The sequence below is a fragment of the Symphalangus syndactylus genome, chromosome 3 (genome assembly GCF_028878055.3).
Source record: "Symphalangus syndactylus isolate Jambi chromosome 3, NHGRI_mSymSyn1-v2.1_pri, whole genome shotgun sequence".
In the NCBI taxonomy this organism is placed as follows: Eukaryota; Metazoa; Chordata; class Mammalia; order Primates; family Hylobatidae; genus Symphalangus; species Symphalangus syndactylus.
The window spans coordinates 34,052,791-34,068,586 of record NC_072425.2 but is presented as its reverse complement, the minus strand read 5'-3'; the positions used below and the strand labels follow the sequence as shown (position 1 = coordinate 34,068,586).

Sequence of the window (15,796 nt, the reverse complement as noted above, 5' to 3'; positions counted from 1 at the left end):
TCTTCCATATATGCCAGACATGGCCCTTCACTGCTGATCAAAAGGAAACAGAATAACAGAATGGTGCCCTAGCTCAAGAGTTCGAAACTCCCAGGCCACGGACCAATATCAGTCCATGGCCTGTTAGGAATCGGGCCGCACAGCAGGAGGTGAGCAGCAGATGAGCAAGCATTACTGCTTGAGCTCTGCCTCCTGCCAGATCAGTGGCAGCATTAGATTCTCATAGGAGTGTGAACCCTACTGTGATTTGCAGATGTGAGGGATGTAGATTGCATAATTCTTATGAGAATCTAACTAATGCCTGACGATCTGAGATGGAACATTTCATCCCCAAACCATCCCCCTTCCTCCAACCCATCTGTGGAAAAATTGTCTTCCATGAAAGTGATTCCTGGGGCCAAAAATGTTGGGGACCACTGCCCTAGATGATGTCTGGGCTTTCAGCTGTGCCTTAAGTACTGCAGGTCCATCTGAAGGAGCTCATGACTTTCCTATAGACATTGACAAAGTAGCCTGTTACATTCCAAAGTTCTTTTTAATAGTCAACACCATTTAACCATCCTGAAGAGTTAGCAGGTCAAAACAGGAAATGTGATGCTAACAGGATTTTTCATACACAGGGCTGAGGCTCGACAAGTAGGGTGTAGGCAAAGCTGCAGTAAAAGCAAAGGCCATTCATTTGGGATAAAAATTTACAGAGTATAATTCGAGCCACCAGCTGCTGGAACACAATAGCAATTTCATACTACGTCATAGAAATGAAGCACCATCTCAAACAACAAATTATACGTGGACTTGGTGTGTAGGCAGATGTGAATGGATGTGGGTGTGTCAAAAAAAGAGAAAGAGAAAGAAAAAGGAGGGGAATTCTCATGAGGACACAACCTAAGAGTAATGATAATACTTGGTACCATTAAGTGTTTTCTGTAAGCCACATGTATGTGCTTTACATAAATCAGTTCATCTAATGCTCACAACCACTTGAGAAAGGCCCTACGATTCTTACTTTATTAATTCTGAAACCAAGACTCAGAGAGGTTAAGTCAGTTATTTGGGATTATGGAACTCGTAAGCGAGGAGCCAGGATTTCAACTTCAAACTCTGGCCTATCTCACTCCAAATCTAAACTCTCAACCCCTAGGCAACAGTGATTCTCAGTGGTCGCCACAATTCATTTAAGAAATCTTTGCATCATTTATTACCGTTAACGACAAGGAAAAGTAAATGACTTTCCAACATTCATATTTGGATGAACAAGAGTCTCGGCCAGACAAGGCCTGAATCACTCTCAACAGACCTAAAATAAGAGCTTCATGTTCTGGTTCCTCTGTCCACACTTCAAAAGGAACTCTGTTAGGTTCATGTGGTATTTTTGGTTTCTGTTTCTGTTTAAACGTTTCTTCGGAGAAAAAATATTTGAATGGAGATGGGCAACAAAAGGGTATAAAGAGCTGGTGTTTGAAAGTTGTTTTCTGTTTTGACCCAAGCCCAGGGTGTGGGGTCTGGGAAGCACTGTAGGACTTTTGCAAGGACTGTCTCCTGGCCACCACCCATGGTGCCAGGCAGCCTAGTGGCGGGCCAGACAATCGAGGCTCTCATGGATATTCTCTCAGGTTCTTCCTCAAAGAGGCCTTTACAGGGATGCCACTGGGATCTGAGGACACATGGGGTAGCTTTAGTTCCTCTTCAGAGTAACAGAATGTGTAGCTGGTCACCTGTGGCCAGGGAATAAGAGACTCTGTGTCCACTCCCTGCCCCTAGCAAGAGGACCAATTGAGAAGTCTTCCCTTCCTGCCACACGGCTCTCCACAGGAAAGTAAAGCCCCCAGATTCATCTCTTTGAGAGGTTCCTTTATACACTTGCCACTCCCTTTAATGGAGGATAGTGCATCTAAAAGCATATTTTTAGAGAAGGTAATGGCTGGTCTGAGTGCAGGGAGGTGTACAACTAATTGATTATAACCAATTACAGATTTCTTTGTTCCTTCTCCACTCCCACTGTTCTACTTGACTAGCCTTAAAAAATAAAAAAGAAGGTGGGATGCACCGTTTATACAAAGAAGAATCATAGTCCCTTATTTTTGTCCCAATCCTCTTTCAAATTTTCCTCTAGAAAGCTCTACATGGTTGATTCACAGTAGTTACTGTCCTTATAATTTGATTTATAGAATAAATAGAATCCTAAATAATCTTGGAAATCAAATTGGTCACCTTATCCTACAGAAAAAATTAACACACAGGGAAAGTAACTTGTCCAGAATCATCCAGATAGTTTTTGTCAATGAGTAGATTCCAGAGGTGCCCTGACTCATTGAATATAAGTGAACACACACACAAACACACACACACACACACACAGAGTGAGAGAGAGAGGAGAGGAGAGAGAGAGAGAGCACAAACTTAATATAAAAACCAAGTGGAATGAAAAATTGTAACATAATGCTGTTGTCAAGAAAGCTAACAGGATGCTAATATATGTGAAAAGCTACTGTATGTGATGCTAATAATGTACAAGCAATTCAGTTTCAGATGACTTTTTTTCAAGGTTTCATTAGGGAGGGAGATTACCAATTGGTTATAAGAAGACTTATTCAAGAAAACTCTTTCTGTGAGAACCAGTTACCCTCACAGCCACAATGTTTACACCTAATCCTGGCTAGCCACATAAATACATGGCTGAAGTTCCCAAAAAAGATGAAGATGGAAAGTGTGGATGGGACTGAACAAGGCAGGGGCAGTAAAAACAGCACCTTAGTGGAAGTCAGGAAACTTGGATCCTGGCTTGGATCGTGAGCTAACTAAGACCTGAAGTTCTCAATTAAGCTGGGGGTCTCGGTCTCTTCATTTGTAAGATGTGGGAGTTGGATGATGTAATTTTTAGGGATCCTTTCAAGTTCTAAGAATTCTAAATCTGGACCAACTCCAGCCTAAAAAAAAAAAAAAAAAAAAAAAAACCTTTACCAATTATACACAGTAATACAAGTCCAGTGTTGAGAGCTGCATTTGAAAAGCTAAAAGAGAACCTAGAAAAAATATTGGCTGGGCATGGTGGCTCACACCTGTAATCTCAACACTTTGGGAGGCTGAGGTGGGCAGATCACTTGAGCTCATGAGTTCAAGACCAGCCTGGGCAACGTGGTGAAACCCCGGCTCTAAAACAAAAAAAGAACAGAGAGCAGAGCCTCGGAGGAGTGTGACCATACATCCTAGGTTGCCCTAAACAGTCTTGATTTACTCCTGTTATCCCAGATTCCTGACAGTTAGTGCCTGTTTTCACTCCCAAAAGCGTCTCAGTTTGGATGATACATTATGTGAGGACTCTGCCTATAAGGAATTGGTGTCCATTTGATCTTGGGGAACCCTTCACCATCTCCCATCTCCCACACACAGAAGCTCAAACTTCTCAGTATGTTATAAAGGTTTTGACCCTCTTGTCAAAATTCCATCCGGCATATCCACTAGATGCTAATCACACCTGACTACTTTCAGTTCCTCAAAGGTGATCATCATTGCTCATGAACTAGTCACCTTCTCCTCCACCCAATGCTACAGTAAGGCAAGCTCCTATACATCCAGCAAGACTCAGCTCAAGATTGCGTCTTCTGGGAGGCCCTCCCATCCCTCCACTCGTCATCACTCTCTGCCCATACCTCTACTAGCACATGAACCCGAGTGCTTTGCAGCTCTTTTTTTAGTCTCCTCTACTACATCATAAGCTCTGTAAAGAATTTTTTCTTTTATCCCTTAGCACACAATTAGCACTCAATAACATGTTTGTTGAAGTAAACTGAAAAGAGAAGCACATATAGATTTGCTAATAGGATAGTAGCCAAATTAAATCTTTCATCAGAGTGAACAAGAAAACAATGGTCTTAAACTTATCTGACTCCCGCCACTTTCGTCACCAGTGGTGACAGTCACCATGGTATGTGAAGAGTCAGTGTCCTGTGGCCAAAAGGCATGGTCTACAAGAATCTGACAGCTGATTTCCAGTTCTGCCACTTACAAAAAGAATGATCTTAGACAAGTTATTTATCCTATCCTAATTCAGTTCCCTCAACGTAAAATGAGGAAAATGTAACTCCTTGATGTAAGATTATAAACAACACAGGAAGAGTAGGGCTGCATACTGACCCTAGTACAAAGAATGTAAGACATAAGGAGTAATTTAGCTTCCATGGTGATCGTTTCCAACCAGAACAAACTAGAAAAACAGTGTCTCCCTCTTCTTCCCCAAAGAGGTGAGCCACACCTGGATTCATTTTACTTTACGTCCCTCCCCAGGACTCAGATGTAAAAACTTCACATCTTAACCATGATTTTCTCTTTTCAAATTCTGGATTTCCTCCTAAGTATCCTGGACAGAAGTGTCATCACAAAGAATACAGCCAAAAAGGAAAGGACTTATAATTCAAGACATGCCATGGTCAAATAAGGAAGAACATCTTGACGGCCACTCTGACTCAATAGTGGAAACGACTCAGAAGGAATTCTTGGTAAAATGTCAAGTAGGGAGACTTCAAGCATAGGGAGGGATTACATGACTTCATGCTAGGGCAATGAACCTTCAAGTTAACTATACCTTGAACAAAATCCTCCCTCAATCAGAAGCCATCAGCTGCAACACGAAACAGTGGAAAAGGGTGGATGAAATGAGAGTCATCAGAAGCAAAAGGAAGACAAGATTGCTCCCTCAAAAGCTTTCTCTGCCCAGGGAAACAAAGCCCAGCCAGCAAAGCTAGGCAGTTTCAACAGAAACAAATGAGATCACAGTGTTTCAATTTAATAGCACACACTGCTTGCTGTTCAAATGTTATAACTAAATACAGCATGTGCTGCTAGTTGTTTTGATTAAAGGGAAGTAGAATAACATGGAGGGGAAAAAAACATGGGTTCTGAAACCCAAGTGCCCAACCTTGAATCCCAGCTCCTGACCTTGAATCCCCATTCCTATACTTCCTAGCTGTGTGGCTGTGGGAGAGTTACCTAACCTCTCCTTACATCAGTTTTTATAGTCTGGAAAATAAGGATAACAAATCAATAACAGTACCTATACTCCACAGGGCTGTAATTTACAAATACTAATTTCTAAGGTAGCACATGATTTATGCCAGGTAAGTATTTCACAACTAAAAATAATTATTAAGATCCAGTACTCACTCAAAAGCAGCTTAATAAAAGATCATGCTTAAAAACCAGCCATTGGTATTGCCCATCATTAATCTCAAAGATGCCTTTATTTTAATATAAGTTGACTCACAGGAAGTCAGTTGCTGACCAACAAATTCTTCTCTTGATCATGAAGACTGAATAGGTCTAAAACCCAGGGATCATTTTGATGAAGTGAAAATGGAAACGGAGTAATCATTCCCAGAATAAATGGAAGTAAAACAGACATATTATTCACTGAGCACCCATTGTAGCCAGGCGTTTTCCAGGCTATTGTATTTTAGAAGGCATGGAACATAAAGGTGTCGCTAGGTTTGGTTGCCACATAGCTGAATAAAGTGGCATTTACTGTAGTGAATTCACTATGGCTCTGGTCTTCAGTTTTGAGGCAGAGAAACTTGGTTTTGTCATCACATGCATTCCCTCAGCATTTATTGACTACCTACTTTGTACCAGATAGCCATGACAGGCAATGTGGCAACGTAGAGAAAACAAACAATCATTACAATCCTGCCTGCCCTCACAAACCTGGCAATCTGGCAGTGAAGACAAATACTAAAAACCAAATGTACACAAACTAAAGTAAAATAACCAGATTATCAATGGACTAATTTACAAAGAGAAGAACTTCGAGTAGACCAGAATTCTTGTTCCTACTGAAGTGGGAGATCAGCAGGACTTGTTTTCACAACCTGCTTATCAAAACAGGATGTAGCAAAGAAACCAATCCAAACCAGCAAGGACCAGGAAACATAATACATTTGCATTAGACATTCCTACCAGCACCACGATGGTTTACAAATGCAATGGCAATGACTTGGAAGTTAACCCTACATGGTTTCAGGAACTCCCCACCCCTTTTCCAGGAAGTTCATGAATAACCTGTTTAATTATATTTAGCATTAAGAGTGGGGGCCCAGGCATGGTGGCTTATGCCTGCAATCCCAGCATTTTGGGAGGCCAAGGCAGGAAGATCTCTTGAACCCAGAAGCTCAAGACCAACCTGGGCAACATGACAAAACCCCATCTCTACAAAAAAAAAAAAAAAAAGAAAAGAAAAGAAAAGAAAAATCTGGGTAGCTGGGTGTGGCGGTATGCACCTGTAATCTCAGCTAATTGACAGGCTGAGGTGGGAGAACTGCTTGAGCCTAGGAGGTCCAGGCTACAATGAGCCAAGATCATGCCACTGCACTCCAGCCTGGGTGATACAGCAAGACCCCGTCTCAAAGAAAACGAAAAAAGAATGGGTATAAATATAACTAGCCGGCAATCCATTAGTGCTGTTCTGTGCTACCCTGCCTATGAGACGGCCCTGCTCTGCCTATGGAGCGGTCATTTTGTTGTACACTGTTACCCTAACAAAGTTGCTTTCTTTCACTGTTGGTTCACTCTTGAACTCCTTCCTGGGCAGAGCCAAGAACTCTCCCAGGCTGAGCCCCAATTTTGGGGTTCGCCTACATTACGGCAAGACCAACCCATGTCTCCCATGTTACCATGCCTATCTAAGGATGGACACTTACAATTCAAATAGGGGAGCATATTGTAGGAATGGCATTAGGCACCACGCCTTGAAAAACATCTGTTAGGATTGTGACTTCCCCATTCTAAACTTTCCAACCACTCCCTGCCCACATCCTGCCCATTCTCTTATTCTCGCTACTTTTCTCAAAAAGGCTACGGTCCATTTAATTTCTGTTTCCTATATTACAATCGTATTCCCATCTTTCTTCACCAAATACCTTCACCTATCACCGTGATGGGGTTTTCCATGTTCTAAAACTTCTTCCATCTCACAGCTTTAAAAATCAAGCTCTTCATTCCAGAGATGTCAACTGCATTTGATCTTTGTGGAGTATACTAGTTTAAATATTATTTCTGTTATTTTAAAGTTAGTGGTTGTGTAGTGGTAGTAGTTGGACATGGGACAGTGGCATTTAGGGTAGATGTACACTGAAACAGTAGCTCCTATAGCCTCAAAATGATTATTTCAGCCTGAAAAACAACCCAATGAGGCACAAAAGTATGTGAATCATTCAGTACATCGCACACTGGAATACACAAGATATTATACAAAGGTCAAAATTAAAACAAGAACTTGGCAGGTTAATAGTCCAAGTTCAGTAGTCATTTGCTGCTGGCAATTCTGCAAACTATGAGTAGCACTTGTCGTAATAGAAAAAGTTCATACATATAAACAATGTCAACCAACATTTAGATCATCGGCAAATAAACATTTGAGTCAATGCAGAAAAGAAGTCTCATGTTATTTAATGTCTCATGTTTTATTTCATACAAAAATAGCATCCATGGTAAACGAAGATGTGTTTCATCCACATAATGGAAAATATGGCCTTGTGGCACAGGTGTGCTTAAGGTCCTGTTAATAAACATACAGAGAAACCATTTTTGTAGTTCTACTAATCGTCATTGGATGGAATAAGACAGTCTCCTATCTGAGGTGATGGGGTCCTCAGTGTTTCAGTTAGTTAGGCAGGGTTTTAGGTATGTCAATAATCCCAAGGCTTAGCTGCTATTCTCACAGGTCTGCATGTGGGTCAACAATGAGTATAGCTGAAAATGATGTCCGTGATGCATTCACCCTAACCAAAACAGACGAGACCTATGCATCGATCTGAATACTACTTTATATAATAATCATTAGGACCCTGTCTCCTTCCAGTGGCTAAAATTAAGGTAATTCTCAGAGTTTCAGAGGAGCCACATAATCCCATGTTACAGTCACTCAAAAATGCTATACAAATTGGAGCACAGAGAATTACAGGAACTTCCCATTGAATTTCTGTGGGGAAAGAGGAGGTGATAAAATGGTTTTTTTCAGTTTCCACAGGGAAAGATGAAATGATAAAAGGTTTTCAAAAAAGATTTTTTAATGTGATCAAATGTTAACCTGAATATAGTCTATGGAGAATGTGTAATTCCATTGGGTAATTATTTAAAAAAATTCTCACTCTAAGCTCCAAAGGAAATGTCCATATCTGTCCTTTTCATGGGTTTATCTCCAGGAGCCAGCACAGAGCATAGAACATAGTAGGTGCTCTTTAACTACCTTCTACACACGTAAGTGAATATATTCTTCTTGATCACTACTATGAATTTTTCATCCAAGAAAAACAATGCTTATTTAAAAGTAGAAGGTATTTGAGTCTACAAATCTTGCTCTTCACCTTGAAATATGAATTAACCTCCATTACTACAAATAGAAAATTAACAGAAAAGAGGGAAGTTTTCATGAAGATGACTGTCAGAGAATATCATTAATTCCAATCTGTTTCGTTCAGTAAATCTATATAAAACCTTGATATACTTACCTATAATGTAGTAACAATTACAGAATAGACTAACAAAAATAACTACATATGGAAGCATATTTATATTCTACAAAAGCACTTTCTGTCTGAAAATATGTAATACAGAAACCACAATGCAAAAGTTTCACAATTTAGGCTGCAAGAAAAATGAAATGAATTTGATTGCTAATTCTGGTATTTTCAATATTAGATAGCCAAACTCTTCAATGACATCTTTTACATCATCATCATTTATACTGCACCACTGAGACCCATGTTTCCCTAATGCTAATTCTATAACTTTAGAAAGACTCATAAGCTGACATTTAATATAAAGGTGCCTCATCCCCTTGTAATTCCTGGTGAATTACCTGGTGAATATTCATACTGTTGGTTACCTCTGTCATAAAATAATGTGGTTTATGTTGTTATTGAGAATCTATAAAGTAAATTACAGTCAAGATAGAACTTACCAAGCACAATGACCACAGTCTTCAGAAGACTCATCATGGTATCCCGATTCCGCCGGGGTCCAGAACTATGCCGAGACATTCTCATAGTCCTCTGGCGAACATAGCCAAAGATGTGAGCATAGAGAACCACCATTACCACAAAGGTCACCAAGTTGAAAATGGCCCAGAAGACTAAGTAAGAGTCACTGTAGAGGGGTGCCATGTTGGAACAATTTTCAATATCACAGATGCAGTTCCAGCCCACACTGGGTATAGCACCCATAACAATGGCCATAGTCCAGATGACCACAATGACCACCACTACCCTCCGGTTGCTCATCCGTGTGTGGAGCTGCATGCGGAAAACCGTAATGTGTCTCTCGATTGCAATAGCCAGTAAGTTGGCCACAGATGCCGTCAGGCTGGTGTCAATGAGGCCCTGACGAAGGAGCCATGTGCTAACAGTCAGTCTCCGAGTATTGGGTCCTGTGTTGAACATGAGATAGAAGTAGGCCAACCCAGCAAAGAAGTCTGCAGCAGCCAGATTAGCCATTAGATAATAAATAGGAAAATGGAAGCGGCGGTTGACATAGATTGCCACCATGACCAATAGGTTGGCCAACATGATGAAGATACAAACAGTGATTCCAAGTCCCATCACCAGCTTGCTGACTGTATTCCATTCTGTGGCAAGATGCTTTCCACTTCGGTTATAAAAGAAGGCAATGGACTCATTATAGAAGCACTGCTGTTCATTCATGGCTGTGAACTAAAAGAAAAAGGAGAAAAGATGATGAAAAAGAAGCCACAGGTCCACATTTAAAGCTTATATAGATAACACAAGACTTTTATAGTACATGCAATAGAAAAACAAAAGCAAATAATTTGAACATTTGATCCTACATACCATCTTGTGATTATGTTGAAACTCCAAGGTTTCTCACAATATTACTGTCCTCAAGATTAAAGGCAGTTGGAGTTAAATAAATGACAAGGTCTCTGCTTAGTGGTTTTATGTCATTGAAGTCTACTACAAAAGCCACATGGCCAACAAATCTTGCTTAAAATACATGAGACAGACAAAAATTTTGCACAACATTGCAATTGGAATATTTACCATAGTAAAATCTATTTGACCTGTTATTTAGGGAATCTGTAAACACAGTTGGTTTCTAGATAGGGTATCATTGCCTTATTATTCTGCATTTCTACTCTCACACAGTATGTTCCATGTGGGACAGACATTTTGTAATGCAGGTTCCCACAAGGACCATCATTCCGAACATTTCCAACAAGTCACTGAGCATCAAAGGTTTTTTGCCCAAAGCCAGCATTTGCTGCTCAACATTCCTGTGGTCAGCACTGCCTACCCCCACAACTCCTTAAGCTCAGAATAGGACTTGTCAACCAATCTATGACATTTGAGAATTTTTTTTCTTTTTGGAGGACCCAACGTAACCTCCAAAGAGTAGGTGACCCTTTGACAATGTTCTACAAGTAAAATATACTTAGATTAGATGCAGCATATTTTTTAAAGTGTGGAGTGAAAATGCTTTATAACATGTTTACTTATTCTTCAACATCATTGATAAGAATATATTTGCTTATTATTTATATTCTCACTTTAAAAAGGATTGAGACAGTTTAAAACAGAATAATATATATTTATTTATATATATCATAATATATAATATATAATTATATATAATTATTATAATATGTAATTATATATAATAATATATTTAAACAAAATTAGAATATAAGTCACAAAATAGAAATCAGAAAAGTATACATCACATAGAGTAAGTCATTCTTCTTGAGGCTCTAAGCTTACCTGGGACCCCTAAAATTAAAAAATATATCTTGGAGACAGTTCACATTCTACTTTTTCATTTCTATTTTGCTTTGCATCTAACAAATTACCCAAAACATATGACACTTTTAACCACTATTTTTGATCAAATATTCTACTGAATATCCATAGGTTGTACACTAAAACTTCCAAGAACAACGTGAAATACTTAAGTGGTTAGTCTTCTGACTTATCCAGGCATCTAAAGTCTCTTTCCCTATCTAGACTTTAATAGCTTTTAGATTATGCTTCAAACATTATATTTAATACATTGTATAATTATTTATCTCTTTACTTGTCTTCTTCTTAAAGAGATCACAGTCCAGGGCACGGTGGCTCACATCTGTAATCCCAGCACTTTGGGAGGCCAAAGTGGGTGGATCACTTGAGGTCAGAAGTTCGAGACCAGCCTGGCCAACATGGTGAAATCCCCTCTCTACTAAAAATACAGAAATTAAACATGGTGGTGGACACCTGTAATCCCAGCTACTCGGGAGGCTGAAGCAGGAGAATCGCTTGAACGTGGGAGGTGGAGGTTGCAGTGAGCCAAGACCATGCCACTGTACTCCAGCCTGAATAACAAAGCAAGACCCCAACTCCATCTCAAAAAAAAAAAAAAAAAGACAAAGTTGATCAAGCTGTTTCCCCACTGGACATGTTTTAAGGGCTTATGAGTGCACGTTAGATAAAAGTCTAAACTCTTCAATCATCTTATCAGACCTTACTTACCTGCCTCTCCAGCCTCAACTCAAGATATTAATGACTCCAAACTCTCAGCTTCAGCTTATTTAATGTGCTGTGCTCTCTCTCTCAACTCTGGTTCTCAACGGTGAACTAACAGTGGTTTCTTGTATCAGAATTACCTGAGAGTTTGTAAAACACTGATTGCTGACATACCCGCAAGAACTTCTGATTCAGTAGATCTGAGGTAGGGTCCCAAATAATGCCAAGGCTGCTGGTCCAGGGAATCACTGTATCATAATTGCTTAATTATCTGTTAATCCCCTCTACACTAGGCTATGAAACCCTATAAACGCAGAGATTCTAGCTTGCTTATTCATTGTTGTATAGTATCCAACTGTTCTATGGACTACGTGCTAAATACATATTGATTTCCTTAATAAATTAAAGATATTTCCAAAAATGTTTAAACTTTACAAATTTTCTTTCTGCAAAGGATATTTAAAACTTTGTCAAGACATATATAAAAGTCTATTCTTTTCATTAGTCTCTATAACCATCTACATTCTCTGAATCAAGAAATGTTTAAACCAAATATCAAGCGTATATTATTTCACAGCATTCCAATTTCTGAACACCAAGTAGCAACAAAGTTAAGCAGAGATATATGCAGCTTCTTAGCCCTTCCCACAGAGAAAAATGATAAAGTTAAGGATGGCAAAATTAAAAAGTATAAATTATCTCTTTAAGCCACAATGTACAAAGATGAGTAAAACTGACAGATTTTCTCTAATGGTAGAGAAAAGTGCCCTGTCCTATGCCATTTCTTTTCTCTCAACAATTGATTGTAATACCATAAAAACCATACATATTTAATGACATAACTCAAATGATTTTTGAAACTCAATTGTATCATCTGTGAAATGAGGAAATTGGACTAACTTATACATAAGGTCTATTTCAGATTTAAAATCCTATACTAAGGGGATTCTGGATAAGAACTCTATATTTCATGAAAATTAGCAGCTAAATATTGAAAGAGTAGAAAATACACCAGGAATTAAAAATTGGGAGTGTATAATATGCCTGAGAAGAAGTAAGAGGAATTTCAGTTAGTTTTATGACAATAGGACTGAATTGATAGAGGAATTAAACCTCCTCTCTTATTGTCTGCAGAAAGCACTAGGTCAAAAGAATAAGCAGTGGAAACCCTGAAAGCACCTCCAGTGGCAGTGAGAAGGGCAGTGTGAATGGGCTTTCCTACTTTTTAAGGAGCTGACAGACAGGCAGAAAACCCACATGGTTCAGAGAGAATCCAATTTAACTGCAATTGGACTATAGGCCAATAAGATAGTCAGGGCTATAATGACAGAAAAATAATTATGGAACATAATGGGGAAAAATGTAATCAAAGGAGGTGGCCACTCATCTCCCACCAAAGAAGAAATCACCTCCCCTCCCACTGAAGCAGATGTATGGGAGGGGAAAAAAAGAAGAGACAGAAAGAGAAAAAGATTAAATGATGGGACATCTCTGATTTGCATCCTCAATGTGTTTTGTTAACATAGTAATATTGAAAATAGAACAAGCCATTATGAAGACAAAAGAAATCAGTAAAAACTTCATAAAAATAGTTTTTTATTGCTACTTTAACAAATTGCTATAAATTTAGTGGCATAAATACACAAATTTATTCTCTTAGAGTCCTAGAGGTCAGAAGTCCAAAATAGGTCTCACAGGACTAAAATCACAGAGAAGGCAAAGCTGTGTTTCTTTCCAGAAGCTCTAGGGGAGAATCCGTTTCCTTGTCTTTTCCAACTTCTAGAGGCTGCCCACATCTCTTGGCTCATGGCTACCTGTCATCTTCAAAAGCTGGTAATGACTAGTCAGGTCTTTCTCACATGACTGACACTCAATCTTCTTTCTCACTCTTCCACATTTGATGACCCCTGTGATTACACTGAGCCCACCCAAAAATCTAGGAGAACCTCCCCATCTCAACATCTTTAGCTGAAACACATCTGAAAAGTCCCTTTCTCTATGCAAGGTAGTAGCCACAGGCTCTGAGGGTTAAGTAATGGATATCTTTGGAAGCCATTATTGTGCCTATCAGAACAAACTGAAAAACAATTTCTGAATTAAAAATGGCAATGCAGATAATGAAAGGAAGTATAAAAATACCAGAAAACTGAAATGGCAGGTAGAAGACTTAAGAAATTCACCCAACACTCAGAAAAGAGTCAGAGATGATAAGAACAAAAGAAAAGAAGGCACATATAGGAAAAAACTTCAAGATGCACCAGGGATCCAAGAAAGATTAGAAGGAACCTGAAGAAACACAGCTCCAAACAGAAGACAAGTAATTGCCTAAAAAGGAAGGTCTCAGATTAGTGATTTAAATTTATATAGATTACAAAACAAAGTTAATTAAAAGCAACTAAAATGTAGGCATATCTTGATGAGATTTTGGGATCTCAATGGTAAAGAAAAATTGTAAGAGTTTAGAGAAAAAATAAATAACAAGTCAAATATCTAAAGACAGAGAGAATCAGAACAGACCCATTATGCAGAGAAATTTTTTGAGATACACAGCCAACTACATTGATGTTTTCATATGAAGACAATAAAGAACAGTCACAGAAATGGGAGTACTCAGAAAGAATGCCATCTACATTTCATCTACACTTCCTTCGTAGAGAAAGTGTATATACTATTTAACTCATGAGAAAAGAAAAAAACAAATACACACACACACACACACACACACAATAAATACAAGACCCTGGCAGCAAACATTAAAACCCACAGAACATGATTCTAAATAATTGTTCTTCATAGGGTTATAAAACTTAAAGCAAATATCAAAAATAATTATTGAAAGAAGCTATACCTATTAATAAAATAGCAATTTAATAATAATCTGGGATTAAAATTACTTACTGTATAGATAAAAACTTGAAATGGGGAAGCAGAATGTAAACATATTAATTTTCTCTTATTACTCAAGTAAAAATGAGACAACTTAAATGTGACAAGTCTTCAAAAATAAATTCAAATATGCTGATTCAAAAACCACTGAACTGAATAATCAATACACTAAAGCAGAATGACAACTTTTTGTATTACTAGAGAAAAACAGAGTGCAAAATAGGAGGAAAGCATAAGCAATATACAGAATGACAATTTTGTGAAATTTACATAGGTGAGATTATAGATGATTTTTTCATCTTTAGAAAGTAGCTCATATTTATTGCAAGAAATTTTGGGAAGAACAAAAATACACTCAAACAAAGTTCAATAAGTACTTTTCTAAAAAGTTCATTATAAAATCCAAATCGCTATAATTAGAAACTTCTCTGTAATAAGAAGTTATAGAATTTTACCCTGCCCAAGAAACAAAAACATAAATAAGATAGCATTATTCCCAAATTCAGTTGTCCTCAAAACTTTAAAGAGAAGTTCATATTCATGCCCTTTTCTCATCCACCAATTATTTTGTCTTAGGATGATAGGGCTCTAGGGAAGTGATCTCACTGACTGCTCTATAGAGTAGATGTTACAAATCTCAGAAATTTACCTTATCTTATTGTGTGATCTCAAAATAAATTATAACCAATTTGCCAAGCCTAAACTCTAAAGAGTCACATATGGTGTTTACCTTCACCATGCACTTCATTCATCCATGCACACATTCATGAACGTTTATAGGATACAAGGTTGGGCATGGCACTGCATTATGCCTTCTAGGAGTACAACTGATGCACCCAAGTGCCTGCCATGGAGCCATTCACAGCACATCTGATGTGTTCTTTCATCTCTTGAAAGACAATTACATACTCATTAGCCAAGAGGAAGAAGGAACAGTTGGCATAAACTGACATACTAGTAATTACACCAATGTGGTTTAGTATTTAGATATGAATGTAAATATGTACTCTACTGAGATACTCTAAGGGAGACTGTAATCTATGCTGATAAAGAACTAGTAATAAGATATAAATCAAACCAACTTACTTCCTCCACTTCTGTTAAAATACAATAGCCGGGGTGGGGGCCTGATTTGTAGCTTTGGTTAAGCAGATCTCTTTCTGATTCTCATGTTCAACCAGCTAATTTGTTTTTCAATAAGTTCCAAAACTGTTCTGAATCTCAATTGTCTCATTGTAAATTAAGGTAAGGATGACCTATAAGACTTTTTAAATTCTTATTCTTAAATTCAAAATAATCAGGCCTATTTTCTTTCTCCAAAAAAGATGAGAAAAGAGACAGCATAGAATTTAATTAAATTCCATTAAGTCTCTATTAACAAGAAAAAAGTCCTCACCCTTCTTAGA

The 15,796-nt window shown here is 38.2% G+C and overlaps 1 protein-coding gene across 14 annotated transcripts in view; it reads right to left on the bottom strand.

Moving 5' to 3' along the window:
* LPAR1 (lysophosphatidic acid receptor 1) overlaps positions 1-15,796 on the bottom strand; it is a 174,189-nt gene that overhangs the window by 59,736 nt on the left and 98,657 nt on the right. For 13 of the 14 annotated variants that reach the window (XM_055271524.2, XM_063636129.1, XM_055271520.1 and 10 more), the window contains one exon: positions 8,951-9,698. In XM_055271524.2, coding sequence (XP_055127499.1) covers positions 8,951-9,698 — 748 coding nt within the window. Of the gene's footprint in view, positions 1-8,897; positions 9,699-15,796 lie in introns of those variants that run through there. The other variant, XM_063636132.1, reaches the window with a different exon arrangement.